The sequence below is a fragment of the Vigna umbellata genome, chromosome 11 (genome assembly GCF_029865625.1).
Source record: "Vigna umbellata cultivar VRB3 chromosome 11, Vumbellata_1.0, whole genome shotgun sequence".
In the NCBI taxonomy this organism is placed as follows: Eukaryota; Viridiplantae; Streptophyta; class Magnoliopsida; order Fabales; family Fabaceae; genus Vigna; species Vigna umbellata.
Genome location: NC_142175.1, coordinates 28,688,018 through 28,701,516, shown reverse-complemented (window position 1 = coordinate 28,701,516; position 13,499 = coordinate 28,688,018). Strand labels below are relative to the sequence as shown.

Below are 13,499 nucleotides of genomic sequence, written 5' to 3'. Positions count from 1 at the left end.
TAGCTAAGCTCTCAAGATTCAGCACATGTGACTACTCTTCCAATAAATCGTACTTCTGCCAAACTAAAAATCACTTCAATTTGTAGTTTTCTTACTCGTGCCATATCTTCTATAGTAATTTTAGACCCTTTCGACAACAATCAATCATACGTGCAAAACCAAGGCACAAGCATTTGCAACATTTCATTAATTTTAACTCTTATTCAGTCAGACGTTGACTACAGAGTTTTGTCGTCGTTCACCAAGGACACCCTAAAACCTAAAACTGGGTGATTCATCAAAATACTGTGTGCGTGTTTTGAGGGAATAGAACCTATGATTCCACACACATGCTTTTTCTGCATTTTGTGTTTGGTTACGTGTACAATCGGATAGTAGCAAAGCAAAGTCGTGTGTTGAAAGAGTTTCGCTCGGCAATAAATTTAGTACCAACCAACAAAACTAAATGATACTGTAGCAGTAAAACAGACAGCTGAGAAGTTTTACAGTCTCATGTCTGTGAAGCACAACAATTGTCGGTAATACACTCCAAAACACAATAATAGTGGCTCATCTGTTTGGCACGGGACTATATACTAGCAAATAAAGTTTCAAACTACTTCACAAATTTCACATGATTTATGTAGGGAAAAAAACGATAAAGCATTTGGCAATAATATCACAAAGATATAAATAATTGACATGAAAATATGTAACACTCGTATCTTCCCTCATAGAAGAATTAGAAAGAAGAATAAAAGAAAGTATTATTCCCATAGAGAAATTTGAGTTTCATAAGCATAATTCCACAAGTCCAAGTACTAAATCCTTCCCCTCTAATCTTTCGCTATCACAAAATATTCAATAGAAGATGAAATCTAACGCTCTATCTGTATGGTTACATGACTGATGTTATAGACCCGTTTGATATAATCTATAACCTTGTCCAGCACCACGTCTGCATCTGCTTCACGTCTGATTTTAACATGACAAGCCAGTAAAACCTTTCCTACTGTAATGGCCCATATGTGCAGTTCATGAACAGCCACCACGTCTTCCATATCCAACAGCCCCCTTTCTAGCTTAGTAGCATCTATCTCACGAGGCGTGCTCTCCATCAGAACTTCCAAAATATTTCGCAGCATATTGATAGTTGTCACCAAAACTATTACTGAAAATATCAGAGTGCAAATTAAATCAACTATTTGCCACTCAGGTTTATACCATATTACCGCTCCCCCAATCATTACTCCAATACTCTGGATAGAGTCTCCAAGGACATGGAGATAAGCTCCCTGTACATTTATGTTCCTTTGCTTCTTCTTAGTTTTTGATTCATCAAGAAGAGATTGAGTAAGCTCTTGGTGATCATGATGGTGCTCATCTTTTGAATGATGATCATCGTGATGGTCTGTGTGATCATGTGTGTGATGGTGCTCATCTTTTGCATGTCTTGCATCATGATGGGTAGAAACTGTAAATCCATGACTGTGTCCATGTCCATGTCCATGTCCATGTCCATGTCTGTGACCATCATGTCCGTGTCCATGACCATGACCATGACCATGATGACCATGATCATGACCCAATAACAAAGCCATGATGATATTAACCACAAGACCAAATGCGGAAACTAAAAACATTAAGAAACCATCCACACTTTTAGGACCAGCAATGATTCTATCAATGGCTTCATATACCAGAATACCAGCAAGCAACCATATTAATTGGATAGAAACCAAGGCACCAAGAATTTCTATTCGGAAAAATCCATATGACTGGCGAGGTGTAGCTTCCCATCCAGCAGCCCACAAAGAAAATAAGGAGATGGCAAAGGCTGCAACATCAGAAAGCAAATGTGCTGCATCAGTCAGTATAGCAAGACTGTTAGCTTTGATGCCACCAACCACTTCAACAGTCATAAAAATAACACAAAGGATCACTGCTATAAGGAGCTTTCGCATAGAAGTTGATCTTTCTTCAGAATCCTTGGAGATGGATCCGGCATCTGCAAACCCACATGGTGCTTCCCCACAAATCTTTCTTCCGCCATCAGGAAAATCTCCACTGATCTCAATAACTTGTGTTTGCTGAGAGCTTTGTGCTTCCATCTACAATACAAAAGATAACATTTCTTGAGTTGGAGAAAAAACATAACTCTTCCAAGCATTAAACACAAACAAGTAAACATATCAAATATCAATAAATTTTTACAGTTCATCTGGGACAATTTGATTCCACGGGACACTACTCCAGCAGTAGAATAAGTATCTAAACAGTAAGGTTTATTGATACCACACTGAGCAGCTGCATCATCCATTATCCAATTGCACATCTATGACCTATATTAGTTGCAATGGAGTTATAAATCAATTAGAGCTCCCAATGACATTCTTTAATTTTTTCAGTAGCCCACATGATCTATGTTTCTCTGTCTATGCTTAGTTTTTAATACATATGCAAAAATTTAGTAGTCTGAGTAGAAAATCAAAGTCAAATAAGACTATTTTGAGAGAATGAAATGTAATTATTTTCAGTAAAACAGTTAGATACAATCCCATATGGGTAGAGTCAATTGAGTAAAATTGTGGCACAATTCTCCTATGGGCAGAGCCAACTGAGTAAAATTGTGGAACAACTATACCAACATAGACGCTAATAGAAAAAAAATACTAAAATAAGTATACCTCAACCAACGGTGCTTAAAGAATTGAGTAGTGCTTATATCCTCATAACACATCCTTTTTATACAAACCCTCCTAATATTTTATAGATAAAATACTAAATGAAAACAAAAATATTCAATATTTTGGAAACAAACTTTTAATATCTTCTTAAATTAGAAGAATTATTTGGAAGAATACGACCAAGGATGTAGAAAGTTTCAAAACAATACATATTTCAAATCACTATGCGGCAGGGAAAACATTATTGAAAAGTAGAAAAAAGCAACAATAAGAAACTGAAGGATAAATTTGACGCATACAGTATGAATAGGTCCCCTTTGGACTGTGAATAGAAAAAAAAATGTATATTTCTTTTGCATTGAAAAGATACCTGCGTCTCTATGTTCAATTATAGGCAATAGAAGCTAAACATCAAACCCCAGGTCAATGTAAACTGATAAGAACCTTAAGAAAAGTATCAAAAGTTAGGGGTTGTTTGAGAGATAATCAAGAGTTTATAAACCCTACAATAAAATCCCCCTCTTCAAATGGGGGCTTTGGATGGTGAACACAAGAATCTGGAAGCTCTGGAGAAGATGTCAGGGAAATGGAGACTGGAGGCACAGAAGAGAGGGATGCCTACATGCTACAGGTCAAGAAGACAGAGGAAGTTCACCATGAATACTCCCTTCGTTTCACATTGATTGTTGGTTAAAGTTTTTTAACACAGATTAAGAAGAAGAAGAACTATGGAAGAGATCAATACTTCATTGAAATGTAAGAACAAAAGAGAGTCAATTTGGAATTTTTTTACATAGCATGGAATCATTGTGGAACATAGGAAGTGCGCTTAGGTTGCTGTGTGCATTCTGTAACAGTCAGATTCTCAATCTGACTAAAACCTTTTTAACTTGAGGTGAGCAAATGAGTTCGACTGTGAAACTGTAAGGCGCAAAATGAAACTCCTACTAGAGAAAGATACATTAGGAATAGGTCAGAACATACTGCGACTAAGAATCCGTAAAATCAGAAAGCCTTATTACAATTGCAATCCCTGCTCAAATACTTATAAAATTAACAGCTTTATGATGTAACAATCCATGATTACAAATATAAGGGCATTGATGCATGGTAATAATTAGGGTGATACGATTGACTAATAAATTTAGCTAAATATATTTTATATACAGAATTTTTGCAATTCCGTGATTGAAACATGACAATCTTACTACGACTGACAATTTAAATGAACTAGCATAGCAGAAAGAGATTTAAAACCCAGGACTAAAGAATTTCACTAGAAAACAAATAATTAAATGCAAGCAACTTTTAACTTACAATAGCAACATTTTCCCATTGATTGCCAAAATGAACAAACTCAGAAAGAATGAAAACTTCAAGCTAGAGAAGCTGTAAGTCAGGCAGACGTTTCGGTGATGTTTCATTAAATGACAAGCCCCAAAAGGTTTTACATTCACACTCCGAGTAGGGACTGATCAAATAGTTTCACAAGTGCAGGAAAACGCATACGCATCAACCATAAACATCAATTCCATTTCAAATCATTATTCACAAAAATATGCAGCGCACTCGTTAACTAGGCAACAAAGTCAATGAATCACAAACATACTCCAAAAATTCAAATTAACAAGAAACATAAATCTACACCAAGCACAGCAGGGTAACCAGCAGAAGACCAAGACCTCATTGCACAATACAAAGAATATCAATACAGAAGAGGGGAGGAAAACCCAGACAGCCTTACAATTCTTGAAGCACAATTTTTTTGCAAAATAATCAAGTCAGCAAAGAGCAAGACTATTAAATGGTGGGTTTCATAAGTCAACACAATAACAGTTAACTCCGCAGCCAAGAACTGAGTATAACTACATCTGCATGGAAGTACTCAGACTCTCATGTAAACATAGATAGATAAACGATGCAAGAAAACAAAAAACATTTGATTGATTTGGTGACTGAATTTCATGTACAACTGTACTCGCATCAAGTTCTGAGACAGAATAGAACCTTCAAGAACCCGACAAAAGAAATTTGCAGCAGCAAAACAACAACGAGGGTTCACCTAAACCACATTAAAATTGAATTCCAAAATAATCCACACTGAGAGCCACCAAAACAACCCAATTAGTAATTACCACAGACCCATGCAACACAGCTTCAAATCACAGGCATTGAAACAAAACCAAAACCACAAAATAAAATTAGAAAAAAAAAATAGAGAAAGCAAGAAACAGGTATTCATTATCTAGCTAAGAAAAAAGTGAAGACTCACTAGGCTTTGGGTTTAGGGTTCTGAGTCGTGCAAATGGAAACGCGATTCTACGGAAATTTAGAAAAAATGAATAATGGAAAAGGCCATAAGAGAAAAAGAGATGCAAAAGGTTGGAGAGAAAAAGATTAGAATAAAAAGAAAAGCATGGACCCACCTTAACTAAAATGGGCACAACCTTTCTGGATCTCTCCCCCTCTTTCCTTCCTGATTCTGATTCTGAATCCTTCTTTCATGTGCAGCACTCTTTTAGTATACTTTGTTCAAAAATATCAGTGGTCATATTTTTCAGAGAGAGAACCATAACAAATATATTTTTAATATAATTATTCTAAATATCAATGAATTTATAATATATTATTTATAATTTATAAATAAATAATTACATAATTTTTTATACATACATTTATTTCTCCAATTTAATGGATATATTTGGTAAATTAAAAATTTTAACGTATGATATTAATGTTTTCAAAATAAAAATCATTATTCTTATAATTATACATTCCCAGAATTTTCATCATAAAATATAAGCAAAATGTATTTAATCCGGTCATTGATATTTTTAAAATGCTTATGCACATTTATGAATAATTAAATTAAATTATTTATTACACTACTTTTTGTTAAAACAGCTTTATTAGAATTGAGAAATATTTTTAAAAAAATATATTTTCTAAAAGAAATTGCATTATACATAATACGTCAGACATTGAATACGGAAAATATCAATTTTGTATTAACAAACTTCTCTTGAGTCATCATTTGTATTTTCTCATTCTTAGTTACACTCTAACTTCCTTCTCGGTAACTTCCACACTTATTATAATTTAATATCTTTATAATTGTTTTAGATATTATAATATTATTTATTTATAATATTATTTATTTTTAAATAAAGGAAATTTTGTTAAATTAATAGAAATGTTGTAAAAGATTTTTTAAAAATCAAAGAAAAAAAAATCAATGAAGACTCAAATCTATATTTTAATTGCTTTTTTTTAAATGTTTAATACGTGGTTACTTATAATTGATATATTGAATTATTTACATTTTTTTATTTTTCATTATTGTGTTTCCTCTTAATTTAAGCTTTTTTATATTTAATTACGTTATAAATTTTAGTAACATTAAAATAAAAGATAAATGATCGATAGGTTAAAATTATTTTGTTATTTAAATATTTTTTAGTTTTTTTATGTATGTCAAATAAATTATCAATTATAACTATTACATTTATATATTTTTTTGTTTTAAAATAAAATAAAATTATATTGCATTTAATATCATAATAAACTATAAAATTTTATACAATTTAATGATTATTAAATTATTCTTACTATCTAAAACACTAGTTAGTATGACACTTTATTATAATAAAGGTGAGTTCTGTACAATTATTTCTATACTTACATAGGTATATTTGTTTTGATTTTTTATTATAAAATATTTTTAAAAACAATTAGTTCAGTTCAAAACTAATTCTCAAGATAAGGTCGTGTAGATTTTTTTTTCTAGACTAATTACGTATTTAGCATGACTATCATCCAATTAAAATGCTTTACACTCTTGTTTTATACTTTAACTTACAGTTTATTTCCTACTCTTAATCTATTCAAACTCTAGAGTTTTAATTTAATATTTATTGAATTTTTTTTCAATATCTTTCATTAATCATTACCTATGGTACTATATAATAGTCTAGTCAATGTTTTCAGACATTCGAGCAATCAATTCTCACGCACTAGAAAACACTTTCATGTGAGAATTTTATACTTAGAAATCATTTATCTCAATTCAATTTTTCAACATTTATCTACATAAATTCATACATTTATATCATATAAATTTCATACATGAGGACATATAGCACAACCATATTTCATTTCCAATCATCAAATCAACGAACGTTCATGCAGCACAACAACATACAAATTAAATTAGATAAGCTTCTCTTATCTCGATACGTAGACGAACGCTCAAACGAATCAGAATAGAATTTCTCTCTACCACAGAGCTAACGTTCAACGATCATGTTGTTAAGTATACTGAACTATAGAAAAAACCAGAAACACTCAGACTACTACCACCCACTCAGACGACCAGAACCAAAGAGTTGCATGCAAGACGTAACCGAACGTACTAGAAAAAAGAGACTCACCAGCTCAGAATCATAAACCAATCGGTTTAAACGAAAGTCCTTGGCGTCGGGAGTGCTTCAGCGTTGCCTGAGTGGTGATTGGAGAAGAGAAAATGAGTGTTTCTTTAGAGAGAAGATGAAGGAGATGTAGTTAGAAGGAGAAGAAACTGAGATTTTTCAGAACTGGGAAGAAGGGTGCATGCAGAGAGTGTGACGTGAATTTCTAAAAATCTAGTTTTTGCTTCCCACGTCAAAACGAGTGTCCACTCATCTGCCGACACCTGCCTTCCACTATCTAATTTTCGGATCCTCTTCGCTTGACATCTAGCATCCGTTCAAAGGATTTTTGGGTGCGTTTTAAACGAGGTCTGACAAATTACGTTATAAATTTAAGTAACATTAAAATAAAAGATAAATAATTAAAAAAATGATAGGTTAAAATTATTTTGTCATTTAATTATTTTTTAGTTTTTTTATATATATCAAATAAATTATTAATTATAGTTATTATATTTATGTGTATATATATATATATATATATATATATATATATATATATATATTTGTTTTTAAATAAAATAAAATTATATTACATTTAATATCATAATTTACTGTAAAATTTTATAAAATTTAATTTTTATTAATTATTCTTACTGTCTAAAACAATGGTATATTAATTATTGACTAGTATAATATATTTTTTAGGATGTTAAAAAAAGGAAAAATATAACTACTTTTACATTTTTTTACCTATTCAACATTGTACTGTGTCTACAAAACCTTAAAGGATATGCAAATAATTGATTTTTTTAATAATTAAAATAAGTAACATTTTTGTTAATTTTCTACTTTTTATTCATTTATTTATTCAAATAGAGTATAAAATATTAGAATATTTTTCATATTTAAATCATATCGATCAGTTTGAAAATATTTAGTTCTAGATGATATTAATTTTATTTTAAAAGAGATAGATACTTCATTTTGGTTAAACTACTTAAATAATGTTATAGAATAGTATAAGATATTCTAAACTTTTAGGGTGTGTTCATTTGGGGTTGATTGGGAGAGATGATTTGGGGGAGAGTGATTGAATGGATTTGAGGGGATTTGAGGGTAATTTTTTTTGTGTTTATTTGAGTGGATTTAGAGGTGATTGAGAGTAGATTTAGAGGTAAAGTTTGTGAAAATTAGTGTAGGATTTGATTGATGTGCCAGTTTTAAAAAATTTGTTTAATTGGTAGAAATTATAGATTACCAAAATGACCCTAGGTATTAAGGTGATATAAAATGATATTTGTTTGGTTTAATGTCTCGGTAGGTCCCTATTTTTGGCGTGAATCTCAAATAGGTCCTTTTTCTTTTCGGCGTCTCAATTGGGTCCTTTTTTGTGTAAAATTGCAGCAATTAGGGGTCTGCCGTCAAATTCAACAAACGGCCGTTTAAATTTGGCCTACGTGGTATGGTGAGTGTATTCATTATCTGACGTGGCATAGTTTGAGCTTAATACGTGGCAGAACCAAGAGTGACGTGGCATGTTGAGACCTTCTGTGGTTCATCTTCTTCTCCTTCTCCCCCTCTCTCTGCAATACCCCGCTTCTCTGAATCCCTTTTTGTTAATCATCTGTCTTTCAAACTAAGATTTTTGGGTTTGTCTTTTAACCCACCAAGAAACGAGATCCAGGTTTTCAGATCACTATCATCATGCTCTTTACTGTTTCTGCTTCATCATGCTAGATGCTACTTCTCCTGCCCATAAACTCTTCTTCTAACAAAAGGGGTGGTGGGGTTTTCACTTTTCATCATTAAAAGTATAAATTACTATCCAAAAGCTACTGTTGAGTGCAAAAGTTTAAATTATGCTTCAAAGGTTTCGATTTTTCACTCATTAACTTGTTTCCCCTTTTGGATTATTTTAATTCAATTTAGGTTATGTATAGTGATGAGTTTTTGTATTTTCAACATCATCATCGTTGGTTCAATCTTGTAGCAGAGGTAGCATTATATATTCAGCTCGGCATCACTACTGCTTTCTTGAACCTAAACCTCAAAGGAGATGAGTAGCTGACTCAGTTGTGAAGAGACCAGAAACAGGCACATTTGAATTTGAGTTATAAATTTTACAATGTATTCAAACCAAGCGTTTTCTTCAGGGCCCTATGTAGATATGTTGTCTGGGAATCCTCTTTTACCCCATAACTACAGTGAAACTGTTGGAGGACAAAATGAGTTGAAGTTCATGACATCCATGAGGGGCGGGTTCCCAGAGGAAAGCAGAGGAGCCACTCCAGTGGGGTTTTGGACCGCTGCCAGAACCACCGGGTGTCACGGATCTCGGCGGCGGTAGATATTAAGATTCCGGCGAAGATGGTGACGGAGGTGAGGGACATGGAGAGGCTGTGAAGTGCCGCAAGGGGGCCGATGGGGATGGGACGGTGGCGGCGGAAAAGAACAAGCGAGAGGTGGAGCAAGAGTGAGAGGATGAGGTAGGTGGCGATGGAATAGAAGAGGAAGGACCACGTGGCGCCCCATGATTGGGCATGGCTCCACCGGAACCCCACGATGGAGGGGTGCTCCGAGAGATAGTAGATTAGTGGCGGTGGCGCCTTGGGCATCGTGAAGAGTGCTTTCACATTTCGTCTTTCTGTCTGGTTGGAACTTGGAAAAGGCTGAACTCTAAAACTGAAGAGTGAAAAATCAATTCAAGTGTAGGGACTTGGTGGACATTAAAATGTGATGGAAAGTGGGGTGTTGCAGAGAGAGGGGGAGAAGGAGAAGAAGATGAACCACAGAAGGCCTCAACATGCCACGTATTAAGCTCAAACTATGCCACGTCAGATAATGAATACACTCACCATACCACGTAGGCCAAATTTAAACGGCCGTTTGTTGAATTTGACGGCAGACCCCTAATTGCTGCAATTTTACACAAAAAAGGACCCAATTGAGACGCCGAAAAGAAAAAGGACCTATTTGAGATTCACGCCAAAAATAGGGACCTACCGAGACATTAAACCTATTTGTTTATGTTATATTTATTTGTAAAAATGTTTATTAAGAGTAAAAAATTACAAATAATTATTAAAAATAATTTATAAAAATTAATTAAATTATAATTTAGTAAAATGAATTTTTTTTAAAATGTAATATAAAACATGCATTAACACTGGTTCTGGAAAAATGCCTTACACATCTCACTGGACGATGCCAAAATGCTTTGCAATGTCCATTTTTTATTATGAAAATGTTACAAATATAAATTATACTAAATTTAAAAAAATAACTTTATTTACTAATTGATTTATATATATATATATATATATATATATATTAATTTAATAAATTTCATCACTGTTATATACGTACTTTCACTGAGCGTGGCCTCTTCAAACAAACAAACAAATTTTGGAAAAAGTAAAAGTAAAAGGTTTGCGATTCCATGCTGAGGGCACATCAGACTTTTGCGTTGCGATCCCTCCAAATCGCGTCTTCGTAGCGGGTGACCAAAAAGCGGTAAATCCCGCAATTCACTTTAATTCCTTCCGCGCAATTGTGTCCAAGCGAACACAACTTTCTCTTGTAATCGTCACTCGCTGTTATGCGTGAACAGAGAATCACCTCCAAGTGAATATACACTTAAGGTGCATGTAATGTGAATGATTTCAGGATTATCAATTAAATAAAGATATAGGTGGGAAAAAATGAAAAGAATAGAGAATTCGGATAGTAATAATAATAATAATAATAATAATAATAATAATAATAATTATTATTATTATTATTATTATTATTATTATTATTATTATTATTATTATTATTATTATTATTATTATTGCTTAATATGGGGTGGATGGTTTGATTATCAAATAAAACTAGGTATATTAAATTAAGTAATTAAATTTATTTAATTAGAAATATAATGTGGGTATTCTTTCTCTAGAGGTACACAATACATGCATTTTTCTCTAAATATTTCATTTTACTTACTTTTGTATATTTTAAAAAGTAAATAATGTGTCCATTAACAAGGGAAAAATGTTTTGTGTTCTTATTTAACAAGAAATTGCTATATATGATAAATTTATTAAATTGAATATAATTTTATGTTTAAAATTTATATTTTTAAAATATACAAAAGTTAAACTCAATTTTAAATATATTTATTATTTACTTATAAATAGCTGAAATAAATATCGTCTACTTTTAAACCCTACCTTCAATAAATGCATTTTATGGAATATCCAAACAATATCAGAGTGACAGGAGACACATAAATTGTTTTAACAAATATTAATTTTAGTCAACCTTGTTTGACTCAAAAGTATAATTGATGTGGAATAAACATTTCCACCTAAAAAAATTCAACTATATGCAAGCAAAAAATCAACACCACATGCAATGCATATTTTATAATAAAAAGTATATTTAAAACTTTAAACATTTTATCCTTGGAATTATTGGCATAAATTTTAAAAACTAAATTCTTTTTTTAGTGACCTGTATTATTTGTTTGTTTTATGATTTTGATTTATTGTAAAAAAATACGACTTAGTATTAATTATAAAATTATAAATAAATTTAATAAATTTATTAATTAAATTATTAATTTTTTAAAATGTAGATTTTAAATGTAATTTAATTTTATAAAATTAGTTTAAAAGATAATGTTATATATATATATATATATATATATATATATATATATATATATATATATATGGCATGAAATTAAATATAATTTGTTAATAATATGATAAAGTTTAATAAATAATAGACATATATATGTTAAATGTAAAACTAAGTAAATAGTAATTCTTTAATAATAAAACTTAATAAACTATAAATTTTATTAAAATAAATTTTCTTATAATATTTCAAAAAATAAACTTTAATATCAATTCAGCACTACAAAATTCACATATAAAACGACACTGAGACTCGTAAATTCACCTTATAATTTATACAATCACCAACAATTTTATTCACTCTATAATTATGTGTAAGTTATATATATTCTTGTTCAATTCACTTAAATCATCCTATTGAAACAATTAAAGTTTTTAATATATATAACATTTATATATTTATCATTTCAGGAGCTGATGTTTGAATATGACGGGAAAAGACATGTTTTTTGGTACGATAATAAAATATCGTGTTTCTTCTATTGGACTACTGTCACTGCAGACACAGTTATTGCCACTGCAGATAATGTCTAAAAAATATCTTTACTAAGTTAATTATTGTGCTTAAAGATGTTTGCATTGGATGATGATTTAGGAAATTCTATTGATAAAGAGTGTGTTGATATTTACTAAGGAGTGTATTTTTACAGACTTAAATAAACTGAGAATAATATCATATATTTCAGATTTATTGAATGTATTAACACTTTTCTCATTTGATATGCTCCCATTCAAGTTGTTTCTTTTTATTTTTAATGTGACCTTTGTTGCCATTATTTTTTATTCATAGTAAACATATACATATTTATGAATTAGGTGAAGATAAAAAAAGCAATAATTAATGTTAGTTATCTTACACTTTTAAATAAATAGATAAAAAAGATTTTAAGAAATATATTTAAAATAAAATAAGAAAACGCGTATTGGTCTTTATGTCATTTTATTAAATCTTGTGGCAGAAGTATATTCGGATAGATATTCATTGTTTATTTTAGCAATTTTTGACGAATAATATTTGTTCCACAGGATAACCAGTATTTATGGGATGGAGACCTTAAAAGAAAAAAATAATATTAGCAAAAGTGTTTGCGTTTTTATCATATTTAGATATTTTTATAAAATTGAATATATTTTATCAACTTTAAATATTTTAGTTTTATATATCAGGTAGATATTATCTTTAAAAAATACTTCTCCATCTCAATTTGAGATTATGTATGTAGAAGAAATATTTTTTTTACCAACATAAGTTAACTGAGTATGATAATTAATTATTATTTATATTTATTAGAATCCCTTATTTATTTTTATATAATGTATTTTGTGTTAAATTCTATGAAAAGATGTAAGATTTGTATTTAGTCTTCATAGATAAATTTAATTATTTGTTTTTAGTTTATTTTGTAAAAAATTGAAAGATTGGAGAAGAATAAAAAGTTTTTGTTAAAAGTTGCTAGCCTAACCATAAGCATCGCTAACCTAGCCAGTAGAGCAACTCTAGCCCAGCTAGAAAGTCTTGTGACCCATCTAGCAAAGCTTCTTTAGCCCATCGAAAGGATTTTGTGGCCTAGCAAATAGAGCACCTTTACCCGAGTGAGAGGTATTTTTTGCCCAGCAAGAACGCACTTTTTGGAGAGGGTTTTCAAGTAGCGAGAGTGGAAACATGTAGGAACATCCTCTTCTACCTCCTTGGGTCTCCTTCTTCTTCTATCTTCCGTTTTTGTAAGTTTTGAGGCTCC

General features: G+C 31.0%; 1 protein-coding gene and 1 pseudogene across 4 annotated transcripts; both read right to left on the bottom strand.

Annotated features, from left to right (window-relative positions):
- Positions 1–721: 721 nt before the first annotated feature.
- On the bottom strand, positions 722–5,226 carry LOC148191424 (metal tolerance protein 1-like). Of its 4 annotated transcripts, none has more exons than XM_088102207.1 (3): positions 5,093–5,201; positions 2,194–2,321; positions 722–2,090 (listed from the first exon to the last, which is right to left on the bottom strand). In XM_088102207.1, exon 3 carries the CDS (start codon positions 2,088–2,090, stop codon positions 858–860), a length of 1,233 nt encoding a protein of 410 aa, XP_087958333.1. In that variant the 5' UTR covers positions 2,194–2,321; positions 5,093–5,201; the 3' UTR covers positions 722–857. The 4 variants fall into 4 exon arrangements, with proteins under 4 accessions (XP_087958333.1, XP_087958331.1, XP_087958332.1 ...); XM_088102205.1 differs by lacking the exon at positions 2,194–2,321 and adding an exon at positions 4,939–4,985 and having other exon boundaries at positions 5,093–5,194; XM_088102206.1 differs by lacking the exon at positions 5,093–5,201 and adding an exon at positions 4,939–5,040.
- Positions 5,227–9,312: 4,086 nt separating this feature from the next.
- LOC124841218 (fatty acid elongase 3-like pseudogene) lies at positions 9,313–9,690 on the bottom strand (annotated as a pseudogene).
- Positions 9,691–13,499: the final 3,809 nt, after the last annotated feature.